General features: G+C 36.7%; 1 protein-coding gene across 1 annotated transcript; it reads left to right on the plus strand.

The window, feature by feature from the left end:
• Positions 1 to 335: 335 nt before the first annotated feature.
• LOC127855985 (uncharacterized) lies at positions 336 to 22018 on the plus strand. The gene is made up of 8 exons (XM_052391919.1): positions 336 to 471; positions 2746 to 3351; positions 4317 to 4422; positions 6360 to 6462; positions 7291 to 7425; positions 15342 to 15512; positions 17265 to 17386; positions 20483 to 22018. Exons 1-8 carry the CDS (start codon positions 442 to 444, stop codon positions 21202 to 21204), a joined length of 1995 nt encoding a protein of 664 aa, XP_052247879.1. The 5' UTR covers positions 336 to 441; the 3' UTR covers positions 21205 to 22018.
• Positions 22019 to 22369: the final 351 nt, after the last annotated feature.

The following is a 22369-nucleotide window of genomic DNA, read 5'->3' on the forward strand; positions in this document are numbered from 1 at the left end:
GTTTAATATCGATGATCCATTTTTCGGATGTTGTTTTGATTAATCGTTAATTTATGATGAATAAAATTGATAAAATATATTTTGTTCTATATATTATCGTATAATATATTTAATACAACTATAAATAATTCATTTCGGTGTTAATAAGAAAACATTTGGTAGATTCCAGTAGATTTAAGTAGATTCCGGTTTTTTAGTGACCCCGTCTAACTCCGATAACAACAAATGCATTCGAGTAATTTCGACTTTCGGTTTGATAAATATAAGTACTTCATCATTCTATACATAGATGGTGACGTCACTACGTTATTATCAGTCAGTAAGACCGGTGTGACACAATGAGTACTTCATCACATTGGGAAACTGAATCACGTATAAATAGAAGCTTTGGGGTTTTTGTGATTGTTACTATTCTTGTTATTTAGTTCAGAGAAGTGAAACATGATAAGCATCGTATTTGGTACAGCCTGGGTAAGTTTGTAGTTTATTTAACTTAAGTTGTATGTGCCTGTTAGTTGCAATATTTTAATAATTGTTCCCTACCGGTTTCACCGGAGGGGACTTATAAATGGTTTGCGCTATGTGAGTCTGTCTGGCTGTCACACTTTTCTGGATCATGCGATAAGTTCTTCATATTTTTTCATGAAACTTGAAACATGGATAGATGGCAATATAGTCATTATGCACGTCATTTCATTTTGTTCCTACGTCAAAAATTCTGGTTGCTATGGCAACCAAACAAAAATACTGTGACAATGGTGGAGCCTGTAGGGGGCATATATTCAGTGAGTACGCGTCTATGACGCATAAACATCGAAATAGACGCATAGTTTTGAAATATGTGCGTCCACTCAGACGCATTGCTGAAACAAATCCGTAAAAGCATATGCGAATTACGATAAGTACGAACCATTTTGGGTATGAGTCAATAGTGTAGCGATGAATGCTGAACGAGGCTACAAGAATGCAACAAGTCTTTTGGTTCGCTATAGTAGAGCCACTTCTGTATGCTTTCCAATTAGAATCAACATTTTAAATAGAGAGTATTTTTATGATGTTTTCTGGAGTCCCCGGATGAAGGCCTGTTTTAACTTTTTGTGCAGATGTAATGCCGCCAAAAAAGGCATTAAAGCTGGACCCTAAACAAACCACTCTTAACTTGAATACCAGTAATGGTCAGTCAAACGGTGTAAACAATAATACTATCAGTGAACCTGATTCTAACTCTAAAACCAAAGCACGTACTTTCTAAGGCAGTTGGCTGAATACATTTTCGTGGCTTCGTTACGTTGAAGACAATATTTTAAATGTTGTTACAGGTTACATTCATGTAACAAATTAAACATACACTGTTATAGGTTATGTATGTATGTATCGATCGATCAATCTATCTATCAATATATACTGCCAACCGCTCTTTCGAGTATTTTAGGATGGGGTTGAGCGTTTAGTTTTATGGGAACATAATGGGGGTCAATAGCTGGGAGTTGGATTTCTGCAACTATTAATTGAATCCTGTATGTAACTCCCATCTAAACTAAAACTTTGAGCTATATGTATGTATTCTGAAAAGCTCAAAGCATTCAAGAAGAGCTAGTCATGGCACATGCCTGGAAAATGGCAAACAGATAAGATCACGATTCCAAGTTAAAAAATTAATATTTCAGAAACATGTTTGTTTGTCACTGTAACATTGATTCCACATGTTGTCATGGTAGGATTGAAGAAGCACTATGTGTCAATTTTGTCTCAATTGTGAGGATTTAGCCTTGATTGCATCTGTTTTCCACAGAGCTTTGTTTATACAATGATATACTTTGTGCTTAACAACTAATTTATAAGATTTATTAGTTAGGCTTTTTCCGCTCCATTTTGGGAATACGCCACACTGGAATTTTGGGAATTTCGCGTCGTGAAAACCCCCATTTTGGGAAAAAAATATTCGCAAAATTGGCTCAATTGGGAAAAATTATCGCATGTAAATAGTGTTTCTTATATTTTAAAGAAGCCGTTAACTGGTAAAAAACGACTATTTTGATAACGTATTATTAAAATTTTGCAAAGTATTATGAACATGTGAGATAAGTGCAGGTTTTTTAATCTGAATTTGGGGAAAAACCTGGCCTTTTTTAAGGTGAAAAAAATCGTGCGAAGCACCGGATTTTGAGAAAAATAAGGAAAGTCTTAAATAATCATTAACATATTTTACAGTGTTTAAAACAAATTCAAGGCAACAGATAATTTAGTTATGCAACACTTTCTATTTTCTACACCGGATCAGGTTAACTTATATATTTTAAGTTAAAAAAAATTGCTTTTTGTTTTGGGAATTGGGAATTTTTTTTTTCAATTGGGAAAAAAAAAACAGATTTGCATTGGGAATGGGGCCGAATTTCGGACCCGTGGCATAGGGCGGAAAAAGCCTGAGAGTAGGCCTAAATTAAAGTAAAATAATTGCTTTTTGAACAAATATTGAAAGGCATCAATGCATTGATTTACACTTTACCATACAGACTTTATGAGAAGATCAGACAAGCAGGAAAACGCTTTTAGTGATATGGGTTTCCCTCTGGTGTATTGAGATAACTTAACAGATTATAATAAGAGAGCAATGTTATTTTTTTTGTAAAGTTTCACACAAAGTCAAAGGCTTTCAAGAAATATAACATTTATAATGGTCTGAAGATTTGAAATCGCATCACAATTATTTTTTGTGACATTCATTGTGTTGGTTTTAATTTTCAGATTATCAAGCATGTAATGGCATTCTTTGGTATCAGACCGTTCATCTATATCCCAGATGATGATACAAATGACAAGAATGATAACGCAATTATACCGCTAGATGATGCAGGAAAATCAGAATATAGGAATTCTTACCATGTGGCTTATCAGCTGAACCCAGTCTACAATGTTTATGATGATGATGTAGTTATCACTGACATTACACCAGGTAGTAATGAAAGTCTTAACGACCTCGGCATTAAAACGGAAGAAAATCAGGACACTTTGGCCAATAGTGATGCAATAATTGGAAATTATGTTAGTGGACATACTGGTGATTCAAGAACTGAGAATGTTATTGTGATTGAAGATGATATTGAAGTTAAGAAGCTAGAACTTGCTACAGCCACCAAACCTGTTGCTGATCTTGAAACTGACTGTCCTAATGTTATTCCAAAACTTGAAAACTGTAGACCTTCTACAAAGACAAGTGTCAATGATGCTAGATCTCCGCCCAGCATTATCATTGATAATGATCAGAATAATGGTGATGACGATGTTGAAATTCTTGGCATGTATCCGGTTTCTGAACCTAAACCTGGGACCAGTCAGGATGAAGAGTTTGATGTAAGCATGTTACTTTATAAACTATTGATACTGTTTTGAAATGTCTGAATATTAAGAGGACTTATTATTTGTTCATGTTTATTATTAACATGTTTGTATGCTTGAATTGTACCTTTAAATTTACCCGTAATTGACTTTTTAAGATTTCAGCAAATATAGCCAAGCCATTGACTTAATAATTTAACCCTTCTGAGAAGCAACTAAAATTATTTGCAATAAATTCATTTCCATTGTTGATTTATTTCGGAGTTCAAATTTAGCACATGACAATTTCATTATTTCAGCATGTGTTCATGTTTATTATAAGCTTTAACGGTTGACTTGTATATTTCATAATTACAGACTTCTAAACATAGCCAAGCAAAACAGTGCTCCAGCTACATGTAGGCTTAAATGGAAGCTCTGCCATTCAAAAACCCCGCCCTGCCCTTTTATAAAAAAATAATCAATTTTGTTTTGACATATTATAATTTATAAATCTCTTATTACATTTTAATTAATGTATTCCTCATTGTAGACTTTTTATTTGCATGGTCTAATAATAATGGGAATAATATATTCTAACAATTATTAATAACATAAAAATTAATATGCAAGAAGAAGCATTCCAGATATGCCTGCTCGCTAGAAAATGCCCTTTTGACAAAATACTGCGCGTCAAAGGTGCCCTTTTGACAAAATAGCCCTCCTTGCCCTTTTCAAATCCTTACTGGAGCACTGCAAAACCTTAATAATTTAAGCCGTCTATGTAGCAACTACAATTATTTGCAATTAATGCTTTTCCATGGTTGATTTGTGCTTTATTTCAATTTCATTGCATGACAATTCACAGCTGCAATGCAATTTCAGTTTTTAGTTATGCATTATTTTTGAGTTCTTTTTTCAGCTCAAGACAATTCTCGGCTGCGATGCCTTACCATTTGACATTCATGCATACTTATACTTATTTCTGAGTTCTTTTTTAGCTCACAACAATTCACGGCTATGATTCCATGCCATTCCTCAGTGATGCCAGCACTATAGAGTACATCAAGACTTCCCACACCATCTTCATCATGAGGGGTCTGCCAGGTACAAATATTTTTTATAGCTAAAGATTTATTTGAGTCTTGCTTTAATGGAATTTTTTGTTTGAAGAAAGTCTTTGCTAAACAAAAAGTGTCGTCCCTGATTATCATGTGCAGACTGCACAGGCAAATCTGGGACTTTACTCATTAGGCACATGCATTAAACCCCCGTTTTGTTCATTTGTTTGATTAGGCACACATTTTTATACGCCCGTTGAAAATGGGACGTATTATAGTTTAACCCTTGGCGGGCGGCGGCGTCCACAGCAGTGTCCGCTCTCTATTTTAAATAGTTTTCATCCGATCTTCACCAAACTTGGTCAGAAGTTGTATCTAGACAATATCTAGGTCAAGATCGAATATGGGTCATGCAAGGTCATAAACTAGGTCACTTTGTGCATTTCAAGGATTAAGCATGGTGTCCGCTTTCTAATTAAAGTAGTTTTCATCCGAACTTCACCAAACTTGGTCAGAAGTTGTATCTAGACAATATCTAAGTCAAGTTCCAATATGGGTAATGCCGGGTCAAAAACTAGGTTGGGGTCACTTAGTGCATTTCAAGGATTGAGCATGGTGTCCGCTTTCTAATTGAAGTAGTTTTAATCCGATCTTCACCAAACTTGGTCAGAAGTTGTGTCTAGACAATATCTAGGTCAAGTTCGAATATGGGTAATGCCGGGTCAAAAACTAGGTTGGGGTCACTTAGTGCATTTCAAGGATTTAGCATGGTGCCCGCTCTCTAATTGAAGTAGTTTTCATCCGATCTTCACCAAACTTGGTCAGAAGTTGTGTCTAGATGATATGTAGGTCAAGTTTAAATATGGGTAATGATAAAGTTATCAAGTTGTCCAAAACCTTCAAACGGGCGTATCTTGTGACAGTTTGGCACTCTTCTTATTAATGGTCATGCAAAGAATGATTTGTATTGCGACAGCATTGTCTGTTTATCAGCCACTGATAAAAAATTAACACTCATTTCAGTGATTTTTTTTGCTCAAAATTACAGCCGATTTTCGGCTGCTTCCCAATCGCAAAATTGCACGTTTTTTCCCAAAAATCTGACCAAAATTTACCAAAAAAAGCCCAATTTCTCCCCCCCCCCCCAAATTTTTTTTTTTTTTTTTTTTTAAGAAAGAAGTCTCCTATGACAATTATGATTTCTTAACTATAGATTTCAACTTTATTTTTTAAGCATCCTACAAGATATATAACTTTAATGTAGTCCTTTTTGTTGATAAATAATTCCCAAATTTGCCACTTTTATTGATTGAAAAAATTCCCAATTTGACCAGACTCCTTATCCCAAAATGGCTAGAAAATCCCCTGAACATGCACTTAAAAACAATATTAATTCTGTTACTAAAAACCATATTTATGATGCTTAATTTTTCCCAATTTCATGGTTTATCGCGCTATTTTCCCAATTTCACGGTTTATCGCGCTAATTTTCCCAATTCAAATGGCACAGGCTGTAACAAATAAAAGCCCAAAAAAAACACTGCATTTATTATTCTCTTAAAGGACATAAAACTTCCTGGAATCATACAATCTTGCATTGTCTTATGACCTTAAATAAGTGGATTCTTTTAAATTATGTTTGTTTAACATTCATGTTACATTTGATTTTCTGGTTTAGAGGACCCACACAAATCCACAGAAATTAGTGTCTGACGATTGATATTAGTTTCACAGGAGTTGCTACCTGGGAATGACAGTAATGATCTGCTGTCTCCCTGTTTCTTTCTTTTCAGTCAGTGATGTCAGTGGTTTCACACCAAATGCCTCACTTTTCTCTTTATCATTCTTGGCTGCTTGATTTTCAGGCAGAGGCAAGTCGACCCTGGTGCAAGGTCATTTGGCCCAGTATGATTTCAGTGGTTTCCAACAAAATAGATAAATGATAAATGTTTTCTTAATCAATCTTTGTTTTTTGTTATTCAGGCAGCGGCAAGTCCACCCTGGTTCGTGGTCTTGAGCAGGTGTACCCGGGCGCTGTTGTGTGCTCAGCCGACCAGTATTTCATGGACAGTAGCGGAAAATACTGGTGACTAAATACAGTTGAATACCTCTTTTTTTAATATTGTCACTTCAAATGAATTGCTTCTTTGATCTCTATATCTTTTGATATTTATTATATTATCAGAATCCTTTCTAAGTTTAAACCTATTTATTTTAGCTCGATGGCATAGAAAGCCTAAGGCATATTTGAAACGCTCTCGAGTCCATTTCCTGGGAATGGAACCAGTACTTGGTGTCTATGGGGGAAATCTAAAGAACGCTCCCTCGGTGGGAATCGAACCCATGACCTCCCGATGGCTAGGCGGACAACATACCCACTACACCACTGCGGCTTACTTGCTTGTTATGTACAGTATCAAAATTATTGAGGCCCATCATGGGGAAATAAATGCCAGGCTAAATGCTGTCAGTGTTTCTCTAGACCAGCCTGTGCACTCGCGCAGTCTGGTCAGGAGGTACTCTGTCCACCATTAAGTCACACAAGGTTTGTTAAAAATTAGTAAAAGGTAATTATGCCATACACTTGGTTCTGGGCCACTTACCGGTACTCTTTTTCCACCAAAGTACTAGAAAGAAATGCCTGACTGCGCAACTTGTCAAAAAAGGTAGTTTTTGTCCCACCAAGGCCAAAACGGAGATGGTTAATTTATTATATAAAGCAAGCATTCTGCAATATTATTAAAAACTAGTCCAATTAAGTGAACATTTAAGTGGAAAATCATATGCTGCTCAATTTTGTTCAATTAATTTATTTTCATTAAAATGTGCAGCTACCGATTATAAGCTTGGACAGAATTAATTGAAAACGTAATATTTTTTAATGCCGTTACATAGAATAAATGTCCATCCCTAGCTATGACCACAAGAAGATTGAGGCAGCCCACATGTACTGTCAGTCACAGGCAGAGTCCAGCTGTAGCAACAACATGCCAGTCATCATCATCGATAACACCAACATACAGAGGTGGAACATGGCCTTCTACTTCAAGTGGGTCACTTTAGAGTTATTATGAGCCTCACCGTGGAAAAATAGGGCTTAATGCATGAGCGTAGTATCTCCAATATTAACCTGTGCAGTCTGCACTGGCTATTCAGGGACGACATTTTCCACCTACTGGTAACCTGGATTTTTGCTTAGAAGAGACTTACTTTGAAAGAAAAATACCAAAAAATGTCATCCCTGATTTGCCTTTGCTTACTGCACAGTCTAATATAGGACGACACTATACGCTCATGATAAAGCCCAATGTTCACAGAGTTAAGTCCATATTCATTACACCAATGAATTTAACATGTTTCCAATCTCTACCTCATTCCTCATGTTTGTTGTTGTGTTTTTTAGCTCACCTGAGCACAAAATGCTCATGGTGAGCTTTTGTGATCGCTTTTTGTCCATCGTGCGTCGTGAGCGGTCAACATTTGCCTTGTTAACTCTCTAGAGGCCACATTTATTGTCCAATCTTCATGAATTTGGTCAGAAGATTGGTCTCAATGATATCTTAGATGAGTTTGAAAATGGTTACGTTTGCTTGAAAAACATGGCTACCAAGGGGCGGGGCATTTTTCCTTATATGGCTATATATGTCTATAGTAAAATCTTGTTAACACTCTAGAGGCTACATTTATTGTCTGATCTTCATGAAACTTGGTCAGAAGATTCATCCCAATAAATATCTTGGACAAGTTTGAAAATGATCCCGGTTGGTTGAAAAACATAGCCACCAGGTGGCGGGTATTTCCTTATATGGCTATAGTAAAACCTTGTTAACACTCTAGAGGCCACATTTATTTTCCGATCTTCATGTAACTTGCTCAGAAGATTTGTCCGAATTATATCTTGGATGAGTTTGAAAATGGTAACCTTTGCTTGAAAAACATTGCTGCAAAGGGGCAGGGCATTTTTCCTTATATGGCTATAGTAAAATCTTGTTAACACTCTAGTTAATAGATTTGACAAAAATGCTTACATGTACTTCTTCATGTTTTTCTTCCAATGATGTACTCATCCCTCTCCGTACAAACCAACTCTTAGACTTAAGAATAAAGAAAAGAAAAGAATTGTTCTTACTAAAGAATAATTAGATGTGTAAATTTTCTGTCAAAATTGAACTGTATTTACATGTAATCTACTAGAAACTTAGAGTTTCGAAAATATTCTGTATTTTCAGACTTAAGACTAAAATTTTGTCGGTAAATACAGGCCCAGGATGAAGTCATTGTAACCAAATGTCAGTTATAAAAACCCAAGCATGCTCTATTTCTCAAAGGTTAAGTATTCTGTGTAAAACTATATCAGAATATACCACAATCTGACTTACAATGTTTTTTATGCCCCCGGATCAAACAATCGGGGGCATATTGTTTTTTGGCCTGTCTGTCTGTCATTCTGTCACTCAGTCAATCTGTCCCAAAATTTTAACCTTGGTTAAAGTTTTGCGATAACGTTTGCAATATTGAAGATAGCAACTTGATATTTGGCATGCATAAGTATCTCATGGAGCTGCACATTTTGAGTGGTGAAAGGTCAAGGTCATCCTTCAAGGTCAAAAGTCAAATAAACGGCTTCAAAGCGGCGCAATAGGGGGCATTGTGTTTCTGACAAACACATCTCTTGTTTTTAGCTCACATGTCACGAACGGACATGGTGAGCTTATGTGTTCGTGTTATGTCCGGCGTCTGTATGTGTGTGCGTGCGTGTGTGCGTGTGTCCGTCAACAATTTGTTTGTGTAGACAGTAGAGGTCACAGTTTTCATCCAATCTTTATAAAATTTGGTCAGAATGTTTATCTTGATGAAATCTGGGTTTGGATTGTATTTGGGTTATCTGGGGTCAAAAACTAGGTCACTAGGTCAAAAACTAGGTCACATAATAGGTCAAATAATAGAAAAACCTTGTGTAGACAATAGAGGTCGCAGTTTTCATCCAATCTTTATGAAATTTGGTCAGAATGTTTATCTTGATAAAATCTGGGTTGGGATTTTATTTGGGTCATCTGGGGTCAAAATCTAGGTCACTAGGTCAAAAACTAAATCAAATAATAGAAAAACCTTGTGTAGACAGTAGAGGTCACAGTTTTCATCCAATCTTTATGAAATTTGGTCAGAATGTTTATCTTGATGAAATCTGGGTTGGGAATGTTTTTGGGTCATCTGGGGTCAAAAACTAGGTCAAAAACTAGGTAAAAAAGTAGAAAAACCTTGTGTAGACAGTAGAGGTCACAGTTTTCATCCAATCTTTATGAAATTTGGTCAGAATGTTTATCTTGATGAAATTTGGGTTGAGATTGTATTTGGGTCAGCTGGGGTCAAAAACTAGGTCACTAGGTCAACAACTAGGTCAAATAAAAAAAAAACTTGTGTAGACAGTAGAGGTCACAGTTTTCATCCAATCTTTATGAAATTTGGTCAGAATGTTTATCTTGATGTAATCTGGGTTGTGATTGTATTTGGGTCATCTGGGGTCAAAAACTAGGTCACTTGGTCAAAAACTAGGTCAAATAATAGAAAAACCTTGTGTAGACAATAGAGGCCTTGTGTAGACAATAGAGGTCGCAGTTTTCATCCAATCTTTATGAAATTTGGTCTGAATGTTTATCTTGATGTAATCTGGGTTGGGATTGTATTTGGGTCATCTGGGGTCAAAAACTAGGTCACTTGGTCAAAAACTAGGTCAAATAATAGAAAAACCTTGTGTAGACAATAGAGGCCTTGTGTAGACAATAGAGGTCGCAGTTTTCATCCAATCTTTATGAAATTTGGTCTGAATGTTTATCTTGATAAAATCTGGGTTGGGATAGTATTTGGGTCATCTGAGGACAAAAACTAGGTCACTAGGTCAAATAATAGAAAAACCGTCAACAATTTGTTTGTATAGACAGTTGAGGTCACAGTTTTCATCCAATCTTTATGAAATTTCGTCAGAATGTCTATCTTGATAAAATCTGGGTTGGGATTGTATTTGGGTCATCTGGGGTCAAAACCTGGGTCACTAGGTCAAAAACTAGGTCAAATAATAGAAAAACCTTGTGTAGACAGTAGAGGTCACAGTTTTCATCCAATCTTTATGAAATTTGGTCAGAATGTTTACCTTGATGAAATCTGGGTTGGGAATGCACTTTGGTCATCTGGGGTCAAAAACTAGGTCACTAGGTCAAAAACTAGGTCACTAGGTCAAAAACTAGGTCAAAAAGGAGAAAAACCTTGTGTAGACAGTAGAGGTCACAGTTTTCATCCAATCTTTATGAAATTTGGTCAGAATGTTTATCTTGATGAAATTTGGGTTGAGATTGTATTTGGGTCAGCTGGGGTCAAAAACTAGGTCACTAGGTCAACAACTAGGTAAAAAAAAAAATTGTGTAGACAGTAGAGGTCACAGTTTTCATCCAATCTTTATGAAATTTGGTCAGAATGTTTATCTTGATGAAATCTGGGTTGGGATTGTATTTGGGTCATCTGGGATCAAAAACTAGGTCACTTGGTCAAAAACTAGGTCAAATAATAGAAAAACCTTGTGTAGACAATAGAGGCCTTGTGTAGACAATAGAGGTCGCAGCTTTCATCTAATCTTTATGAAATTTGGTCTGAATGTTAATCTTGATAAAATATGGGTTGGGATTGTATTTGGGTCATCTGAGGTCAAAATCTAGGTCACTAGGTCAAATAATAGAAAAACCTTGTGTAGACAATATAGGTCACAGTTTTTTCTTCTAATCTTTATGAAATTTGGTCACAATGTTTATCTTGATGAAACCTTGGTTGGGATTGTATTTGGTTAGTCAGGTGAGCGATTCAGGGCCATCATGGCCCTCTTGTTTATCAGTTGTGAACAAGGCCAGGGACCATTGGTTTAAAAAACACATTGTTTTGTCTAAAATTGGGATATTAATGTTGGTTTCTATAATTGCTGACAAGAAGTTAACCATTGAGAATAAAAGTTGTTTTTTAGCTCATCTATTTTTTGAAAAAAAAAAAAGGAGCTATTGTCATCACCTTGGCGTCGGCGTTTGGTTAAGTTTTGCGTTTAGGTACACTTTTCTCATAAAGTATCAATGCTATTGCATTCAAACTTGGTACACTTACTTACTATCATGAGGGGACTGGGCAGGCAAAGTTAGATAACTCTGGCTTGCATTTTGACAGAATTATTTGCCCTTTTTATACTTAGAAAATTGAAAATTTTGGTAAAGTTTTGTGTTTAGGTCCATTTTATTCCTTAAGTATCGAATCTATTGCTTTCATTCTTGCAACACTTACTAACTATCATAAGGGGACTGTGCAGGCAAAGTTATGTAACTCTGACTGGTATTTTGACAGAATTATGTGCCCTTTTTATACTTAGAAAATTGAAAATTTAGGTCCACTTTTTTCCTAAAGTATCAAAGCTATTGCTTTCATACTTGCAGCACTTACTAACTATCGTAAGGGGACTGTGCAGGCAAAGTTACGTAACTCTGACTGGCATTTTGACAGAATTATGGGCCCTATATACTTGAAAATTTGGTTAAGTTTTGTGTTTTGGTCCACTTTACCCCTAAAGTATCATAGATATTGCTTTCATACTTGGAACCTTCACAAACTATCATAAGGGGACAGTAAAGGCCAAGTTGCATAACTCTGGTTGTCATCTTTACGGAATTATGGCCCTTTTTTGACTTAGTAACTTTGAATATATGGTCACATTTTGTGCTTAAATCCACTTTACTTCTAAAGTATCAAGGCTATTGTTTTTAAACTTTAAATACTTTCATGCTATCATGAGGCTACTGTACCTGGCAAGTTGAATTTTACCTTGACCTTTGAATGACCTTGACTCTCAAGGTCAAATTATTAAATTTTGCTAAAATCGCCATAACTTCTTTATTTATGATTCGATTCGATTGATACTTTGACAAAACAACTCTTACCTGACATACCACAATTGAAACCGTCCAAACCAATCCCCACGCCCCCCCCCCCCCCGAATCCCCCCCCCATTATTTTTTTTATTTATTGAAGATCAAAAAAAAATTGTCCGTCAGTATGTCTGTCCGTCCGAAAAAAACTTTAACATTGACCATAACTTTTTCACTTTTTAAGATAGCAACTTGATATTTGGCATGCATGTGTATCTCATGGAGCTGCACATTTTGAGTGGTGAAAGGTCAAGGTCATCCTTCAAGGTCAAATGTCAAATTGTCCGTCCGAAAACTTTAACATTGGCCATAACTTTTTTAATATTGAAGATAGCAACTTGATATTTGGCATGCATGTGTATCTCATGAAGCTGCACATTTTGTGTGTTGGAAGTTCAAGGTCAAGGTTTTCCTTCAAGGTCATCCTTCAAGGTAAAAAAAAAATCCCAAAAAAATCAAAGCGGTGTTCTCATGAAGCTGCACATTTTTAGTGGTGGAAGTTCAAGGTCATCCTTCAAGGTCAAGGTCATCCTTTAAGGTCAAAGGTAAAAAACTAATAAAAAAGTTTAAAGCGGCGTTATCATGAAGCTGCACATTTTGAGTGGTGGAAGTTCAAGGTCAAGGTCATTCTTCAAGGTCAAGGTCATCCTTCAGGTCAAAGGTAAAAAAAAAAAAAATTCAAAGCGGCGTTATCATGAAGCTGCACATTTTGAGTGGTGTAGGTTCAAGGTCAAGGTCATCCTTCAAGGTCAAGGTCATCCTTCAAGGTCAAAGGTCAAACAAAATAAATAAAATATCAAAGCGGCTTTATCATGAAGCTGCACATTTTGAGTGGTGGAAGTTCAAGGTCAAGGTCATCCTTCAAGGTCAAAACAAAAAAATTTCAAAGCGGCGTTCTCATGAAGCTGCACATTTTGAGTGGTGGAAGTTCAAGGTCAAGGTCATCCTTGAAGGTCAAGGTCATCCTTCAAGGTAAAAGGTAAAAAAATAAAATAAAAATTCAAAGCGGCGTTCTCATGAAGCTGCACATTTTGAGTGGTGGAAGGTCAAGGTCATCCTTCAAGGTCATCCTTCAAGGTCAAAGGTCAAAAAAATAATATTTCAAAGCGGCCTCCTCATAAAGCTGCACATTTTGAGTGGTGGAAGTTCAAGGTCAAGGTCATCCTTCAAGGTCAAAGTTAAAAAAAACAACAACAATCTTTTCAAAGCGGCGCAATAGGGGCCATTGTGTTTCTGACAAACACATCTGTTGTTTTTTTTCAAACATTGTTAAAAAACACAAATATTTATGTTTATTATATTATTTTTGAAATACCGTCCAACCATTCCACCCAAGAATCCCCCCCCCCCCCCCCAAAAAAAAATAATTTTTTTTTTTCATTTTTTTTTTGCATTTTTGGAAGATAATGTAAGAAATGACCTCACCCCCACACTATACACCCCTCTCCACTCCATCGGTCCCTCCTTCGTGATTGAAATTGAGATAGGTCCCTACACCTTTAAAAAGAAAAATAGATGAGCGGTCTGCACCCGCAAGGCGGTGCTCTTGTTTCAATATTGTGTTTACTAAGATTTAACTTATAGAGTAATAAAATACATTTTAAATATATGGACAGTGCTCTGTGAAAAGGGGGTTTAATGCATGTGTGTAAAGTGTAGTTCCAGCTTAGCCTGTTCATTCTGCACAGGCTAATCAGGGATGACACTTTCGGCTTGTATGGTATTTTTCATTTACAGAAAGTCTCTTCATAACAAAGGTCCAGTTTAGACGGAAAGTGTCGTTTAGCCTGATTAGCCTGTGCAGACTGCACTAGCTAATCTGGGAGACACTTTATGCACATGCATGAAATGCACTTTTCACAAAGCAAGACTCGTATGAAGTTGTTTGCTTGCTGGATAATGATAATCACAACATGGCATGCATAGTTGTCTGCAGGGCATTTAAGGCTACAAGCAACTATTTAAGGCTACAAGCAACACTAATTGCCCCGATTTCATGTGATATTATTGATCTTTGTTTACTTAAAATGGATAAGTAATGCTAGCGTTGTGTTTTACATTTTCATGGCGTCTTTTCTCCGAACATAACAATATATAATAAACAACAACTAAATAACGTACATGTATATGACATTAGACTGCGGCGTGACACGACATCATGCCAAATTCCTAACAATCTTAATAAGCAGAAAGAAAAATACATAAAATCATATATACTGAATATATAGAGAGAGATACCACAAACCTGTGGAGACTGACAAAAGCTATGAATGAAGAGAGCAACATATGGTTCAGAAGATCACCGTGGGAGAATGAAGAACTTTGACAGAAAGGGAGGCCGCAAATGCTTTGGCTCAAGCATAGGCAATGGCACAAGACAAAGAAGTCCGACAGGAGGTAAGAGAAAGGTCGCCAATGACAACAACGCACTTGAAGTCATGACAAAAGAGGTCACACAAGAAGAAATGAAGAAGGCTGCTATAACTTCAGAGCTTATGTGAAAAGCCTGGATCCATGATACAAAAGCCATCCGTGACAAAGAAGACAAAGACTCAAAATAAAAAAAAAAATTAAAAAAAAGTCCTAACAGATGGTTTGTTAGTCATGGAAGCATGAACTGTGTCGCTCCTCAGCATGACTACAGCACTGAATTGGATAGGGCATGAAATGAGTTTTGCTATTTCTTTAAAATCTTCTTTTGGGAAGCCTTTTGATATTGGGTAGTCCTTAAGGCAAAGTGTATAGTTTTTGAGATTTAGAATGGGTTCCTATTTTCTATTTTATACTTAAACTTAATTTTACCCATAAAAAACACTGACTAACAACCTCAGATTGAATAAATGTGTTCACTCTTGTCACAATGGCTTCCATGCCTTGCATATTGGCTCCGTCAAGCTTTCACTATCACCCTGTGGTCGGATAGGACCCAGGCATTTGCCATATGACTAATTATTGCATGACAAAGGTCAAATAATGTGTTCACCCTTGTCACAACTGCATCCATTCCTTTCAGACTGGCTCAGTCAAGCTACTACTATCACACGGTGGTAGTCGAGGCTCAGACGCCATGGCGATACAACCCTCGGGAACTGGCTGCCCGGAACCACCACAATGTGGACTTAGAGATGATAAGCCAGAAGTTACGGAGCCTGCAGGATAACAAGCTGAGGCCATATTACTATGGGTAAAAGATATGAGACTCTAGCTCTGGGATAACTAGGTTTAAGGCATTTGGGTAAAGTGTCGTTCCAGATAAACCTGTGCAGTCATTACAGGTAAATAAGTGATGCCACTTTTTGCCTTAACTGGATTTTACTTCTTAAAAGAGACTTTTAACAAAAAAAATGCAATTAAATTGGACAGTGTTGGCGCTGATTAGCCTGTGCAAATTTCTTAGACTAATCTGGCCCAACACTTTACGCACATGCAATAAATCAGTTTTCTCAGAAACTTTGGTCCGTCAATTTTTATGTCCCCCATCACTATAGTGGGGAACATATTGTTTTTGCCCTTTCTGTTGGTTTGTTTGTTTGTGTGTTTGTTTGTTTGCCCCAACTTTAACATTTGCAATAACATTTGCAATATTGAAGATAGCAACTTGATATTTTACATGCATGTGTATCTCATGGAGCTGCACGTTTTGAGTGGTGAAAGGTCAAGGTCATCCTTCAAGGTCAAAGGCCAAATATATAGCTTCAAAGCGGCGCAAAAGTGGACATACACATATCTTGTTGAATTTGAAAATTATGAAAAATGAGAAACAAACTTTTAAAAATTGTGAGGAAATGAGTTGCAAACCCTTTTTAATATTCAGTCGCAAACTTCTGAAAAATATAAAAGAATTTTGGTTGTAAACTTTTCACATTTGTGAAAAATGGCAATATTCTAAGAAGAAATAAAAGCCATTTAATAGAATATTGGTGAAATAGTGAAAATCCAGGAAAACAATATCAGGAGGGGACTTCTAATGAACAGCTTGTCATTTATTTAAGGCAAGTGACAAATAGCATACCTAATACAGGACCAAACAGTTAAAATAATACAATACATTAAGCCTATACCAGTAAAATGCATATTTGCCAATATCTGGGCTTAACTGTCCCCCAGTCAACAACATTTCTGTATTTTGCTTCAATTACAATGTGTGTGTTTTTCTTTGTAACTTTGCAATAGGATTTTGATTACAGACCTGAAATTTGGCAGAAATGACTTTCTTTATTTAACATGCTAACTTGCTTGCCATTTGCTCATCAGAGAGATGAATAATTTGTTTGAAATGAAATGCGTGAGTGGGTTTCCTCAGTCCAAAGACTTCTGCCACAACACTAAAATGTCTGTGTCAATAGTTTTATGGGGGATAAGTAATCACTCTTAGTGAAAGCTGTAGTACAATTTTGAAAAGAAATATGGCAGTTACTGCTATATATAATTGTTAAACAGCCTTTTTAACTTAACTGGACTTATTTTCACAGATTTTGATATATAAAAAATCTGATAAAACCAATTAACTAACAAAACTCTAAAAATAGGAACACTTTCAAATAATTATAATGACAAGTAAAAAAATATTTTTTAATGTTTCTGCTGTGGGGATTGAACTGGGATCTCTAGAAGCAAACGCTAACTCCCTACCACTACATCAAAACATGCTTTTACATCAGTACTGTAGTAAAAACTTTGTGTTGGTGATACACATTTTCACTAAATTTACATTAGAAAGCATTCCATAGTCTTTATATATGGTATAACTACGATTGATGTTGAGCAATAAAAAAACATTTTTTTAAAACATTTTCCTTCTTCAGGAGTCTTTTTTATTAATAAAATGCATACATTCTTGTTTGAAACTATAAGTTTTTTAAGTATCATCATTTTGCCAAACTGTGAACAAGTCCCTTTAAATTCAGTACATATATCCCTGCATGCCACGTTACAGCTGGTTCCTTCGTCAATGCGACTCTCTAAGGCTGGTCGCCATGGCAACAGAAACACTGGCTCGTTGTGCCAGGGAGCTGCAAGACAGGGGACTGGCCCTTGATGTGGCTGACTTCATGACAAGTAAGATTCTTAGTGATATTTTAGTTTAAACCTATTTATTTTAGCTCGATTGCAATGGTATTTCTTATAGTAGATCCATTCAGATGGTATATAACGAAAATAAGCTTAAATTGTTCCACCATGTTTTTATGCCCCCCTTCAAAGAAGAGGGGGTATATTGCTTTGCACATGTCGGTCGGTCGGTCCGTCCACCAGGTGGTTTCCTGATGATAACTCAAGAACACTTGGGCCTAGGATCATGAAACTTCATAGGTAAATTGATCATGACTGGCAGATGACCCCTATTGATTATGAGGTCACTAGGTCAAAGGTCAAGGTCACGGTGACCCAAAATTGTAAAATGGTTTCCGGATGATAACTCAAGAACGCTAAGGCCTAGGATCATGAAACTTGATAGGTAGATTGATCATGACTCGCAGATGACCCCTATTGATTTTCAGGTAACTAGGTCAAAGGTCAAGGTCACAGTGACCCGAAATAGTAAAATGGTTTCCGGATGATAACTCAAGAACGCTTATGCCTAGGATCATGAAACTTTGTAGGTAGATTGATAATAGCTGGCAGATGACCCCTATTGATTTTCAGGTCACTAGGTCAAAGGTCAAGGTCAGGGTGACCCGAAATAGTAAAATGGTTTCCGGATGATAACTCAAGAACGCTTATGCCTAGGTACATGAAACTTCAAAGGTACATTGATCATGACTCGCAGATGACCCCTATTGATTTTCAGGTCACTGGGTCAAAGATCAAGGTCACGGTGACCCGAAATAGTAAAATGGTTTCCGGATGATAACTCAAGAACGCTTATGGCTACGATCATGAAACTTCATAGGTACATTGATCATGACTCGCAGATGACCCCTATTAATTTTGAGGTCACTAGGTCAAAGGTCAAGGTCATGGTGACCCGAAATAGTAAAATGGTTTCCAGATGATAACTCAAGAACGCTTATGCCTAGGATCATGAAACTTCATAGATACATTGATCATGACTCGCAGATGACCCCTCTCGATTTTGAGGTCACTAGGTCAAAGGTCAAGTTCACGGTGACCTGAAATAGTTAAATGGTTTCCGGATGATAACTGAAGAACGCTTATTCCTAGGATCATGAAACTTGATAGGTAGATTGATCATGACTCGCAGATGACCCCTATTGATTTTCAGGTCACTAGGTCAAAGGTCAAGGTCACAGTGACCCGAAATAGTAAAATGGTTTCCGGATGATAACTCAAGAAAGCTTATGGCTAGGATCATGAAACTTCATAGGTACATTGATCATGACTGGCAGATGACCCCTATTTATTTTCAGGTCACTTGGTCAAAGGTCAAGGTCACAGTGACAAAAACATATTCACGCAATGACTGTCACTACAACGGAGAGCCCATATGGGGGGCATGCATGTTTTATAAACAGCCCTTGTTTTTCATAAATACTGTGCCATATGAATAACACTCTTTGGACGTCTACTGAAATAAATGTTTTAGCTATATACATGTATCTTCAATCGATCGTCATTGTAATTTGGTTAAATTGTAGTTAAAAATGTTCATTATTAAAAGTATCATCAATTTAGTTAAATGAATTAATACTAGAAATGGCGCGGCAGAGGCCGACGCGTAACCCCAGGCCGCATGTTTGACCCAGGGACGCCCCATGGTTGGTAATGGGTCCATGCATAATTGAGATTGACCGTATTGTCATAAGAGAAGTTCAGTATCAATTAGAATATAATCGGTGTAGAAATGAAGAAATTATAGTAAAAGACAATTTTTGGTGGGTGTGGCATTTTATGGGCGGGGCGCCCCAGGGTTGGTAAAGGGCCATGCATAGTTGAGATTGACCGTATTGTCATAAGAGATGTTCAGTATCAATTTGAAGTAAATCGGTGTAGAAAAGAAGAAATTATAGGAAAAAGGCAATTTTGGGTGGGCGTGGCGCCCCAGGGTTGATAATGGCGCCATGCATAGTTGAGATTGACTGTATTGTCATAAAAGAGGTTCAGTATCAATTTGAAGTAAATCGGTGTAGAAATGAAGATATTATAGTAAAAGGCAATTTTGGGTGGGCGTGGCCTATGTAGGCGGGGCCCCCCAAGGTTGGTAATGGGGTCATGCATAGTTGAGATTAATTGTATTGTCAGTGTCGGTAAATCGGTGTAGAAATGAAGAGATTATAGTAAAAGGCAATTTTGGGTGGTCGTGGCCTATGTGGGCGGGGCGCCCCAGGGTTGGTAATGGTGCCATGCATAGTTGAGATTGACTGTATTGTCATAAAAGAGGTTCAGTATCAATTTGAAGTGAATTGGTGTAGAAATGAAGAAATTATAGTAAAAGGCAATTTTGGGTGGGCGTGGCCTATGTGGGCATGGCGCCCCAGGGATGGTAATGGGGCCATGCATAGTTGAGATTAACTGTATTGTCATAAGAGAGGTTCAGTATCAATTTGAAGTGAATCGGTGTAGAAATGAAGAAATTATAGTAAAAGGCAATATTGGGTTGGCGTGGCCTATGTGGGCGGGGCGCCCCAGGGTTGGTAATGGGGCCATGCATAGCTGAGATTGACCGTATTGTCATAAGAGAGGTTCAGTATCAATTCGAAGTGAATCGGTGTAGAAATGAAGAAATTATAGTAAAAGGCAATTTTGGGTGGGCGTGGCCTATGTGGGCAGGATGCCCTAGGGTTGGTAATGAGGCCATGCATATGTGATTGACCGTATTGTCATAAGAGAGGTTCAGTATCAATTTGAAGTGAATCGGTGCAGAAATGAAGAAGTAAATGTAAAATAACATAAAAAAATGAGTGAAAATCTCTGACCCGGCCCCACCCAAACCCCCATAACTTTTGACCCAGGGGTCAGATCAAAATTCCATGACTGCCACCGTCGCACATATGCTCATAGCTACCATGTTTGTAAGTTTCAAGGTTCTAGTGCTAATAGTGTAGGAGGAGCAGGTGGCCAGGACGGACGGACGGACAGACTCACATCAATACAATATCCCCACTTTTTCTCCGAAAAACGTGGGGATAATAAACAATTGTTTCAGATTGAGAGAATAGAGCTTTCATTATTTATTTAAGATGGTTTCATTTTCAGGAACTCACAAAGGTTTAGGTGATTTGTACACGGCACCGAAGAAAATGCTCCACTGTACGGCGGGGTTCATGGGCACTAAGGGCAGCAACTCTTACCACGAGAATAAAACTGTACTTTCCTCCCTTGGGAAAACTTTCAAGCTTGCTGTTACTGGCCTGGTATTTACTGGAAAAACAGTGTGTGCTGTTGTGGACTTATACCATAACAATACAGCTGTAGAGAAAAATGAAATCTCAAAAGAACAGCAAGATGATGGGCCTGGAAACAGTGATATAAAAAATCAGTTAGATAATTCAAGTCAAAATGATGAAGAAGTTGAAGAAAGTCTGTCAGCAAATGACACTTCAACTTTGTCGGAGACTCCATTGAAGAAAAGGAGATCTGAATTGCTCAAATTGTTTATGAAGGAGGAGGAGGTTAGTCTGAGAGAAAAATACGAAGGTGTGAAGAAAGGTGTAGGTTACAGTTCCCGTCAAAGTGTTTTTCGTCGTGGCTGCAGCGCTCATGTAACAATCTCATATTCCAAAAACGGGCTGGCAAAATACAGCGGTGATGAAATACTGCGTATATGTGAGCTGGAATTCCATGGAAAGCGTTTGAGTGAAATTGAAACGGAGGTTGGAAAAGTGAGATCGTACGAAAGTGACACTTACCAGGTGCTTTTGAAGGAGCCAGTGGTGTTTGACACGCTTTTTCATGGATTTTACAATTCAAAAAAATGAAGTGTTTGCTTTTCTTTTATTTATTTTAGTTAACTTTTACTTACACAAATTCACAGTTATAAATTTGAGTGGTGTAAATAGAGTAAATGTGATTGAACCCATACTCAGCTATGAGATTTAAAGTGTTGAATATTAACCAATTGTATCTAATTCAAAAATATATTTTTTAATTGATAAAACAGTTTCTCAATCATCCATCAACTTGTTACATTTTATGTGGACCATTTTTTGAAGAAAATTTAGAGTACAAAATACATGTATCTATGCATGTTGTAACAGGTGAATCGTACTTTTGTGTTATCTACACTTTTGTTTGCCATGTGTTTTTTTACTATTTTCATCAAATAATAAATTTTCACTTTAGGGCACTATATGTCTGTCATGCAAAATTACTCACTTTAATAGCTTCTGCTTAACATTATATAAATGATTATTATTATTCCTGAGTCATGTATGACCAGGCATATAGGTTGGCTTATATATGAAGGGAAAACAGGCCTTCTGTTACTTTGCCATTATAGTATTTCAGCAGTTTTCATCTGATTTTTACCAAAACTCCATGCAAATTAAATGAAATTATTTAAGAAAAGCGTGATACCAAATCACTGAAGTATTGTTAAATTATGATCCTTGAAATGTTGTGTACCCTCCCCAAATTAAACATTTTACATTAAATCAAAACCAAACTTATTGAAACTTTTGGAAAGAAAATAATTATATCCTAGCCAAGTTTGATGCTCTACCAGATTGTCACAAACACACTATTATGTGAATTTGGAATAAAACATCATCTTGAAATAAATATAGCAGTGTTTGCAGTTTTACTTGTTGTTTCACTCAAAATGATATCCGTTCAAAGTTTTATGTCTAATTTCTTATTCACTTAATACAGTGGCCACATAAATTGGGTAATAATTTAATTTATATGAAAATGGCTTTACACTGTGTCCAAGATATTTCATCTTATCTAAACTTATCATTATCTGATCATTGATTGAACCTCTAATGTCCCAACAGTTATTGTTAACATGTAATTAAACAGAACATTTTATTTTTTATATGTCTTCATTCGAGCAAAACTGCATCTTCATAAGATTGTCATATTTTTTATGTGGTTTGATATAAAAATATTTTTGTGTCGTGTAAAGTTTTTACATTCATTCAT

This window comes from Dreissena polymorpha, chromosome 13, assembly GCF_020536995.1.
Source record: "Dreissena polymorpha isolate Duluth1 chromosome 13, UMN_Dpol_1.0, whole genome shotgun sequence".
NCBI lineage: Eukaryota > Metazoa > Mollusca > Bivalvia > Myida > Dreissenidae > Dreissena > Dreissena polymorpha.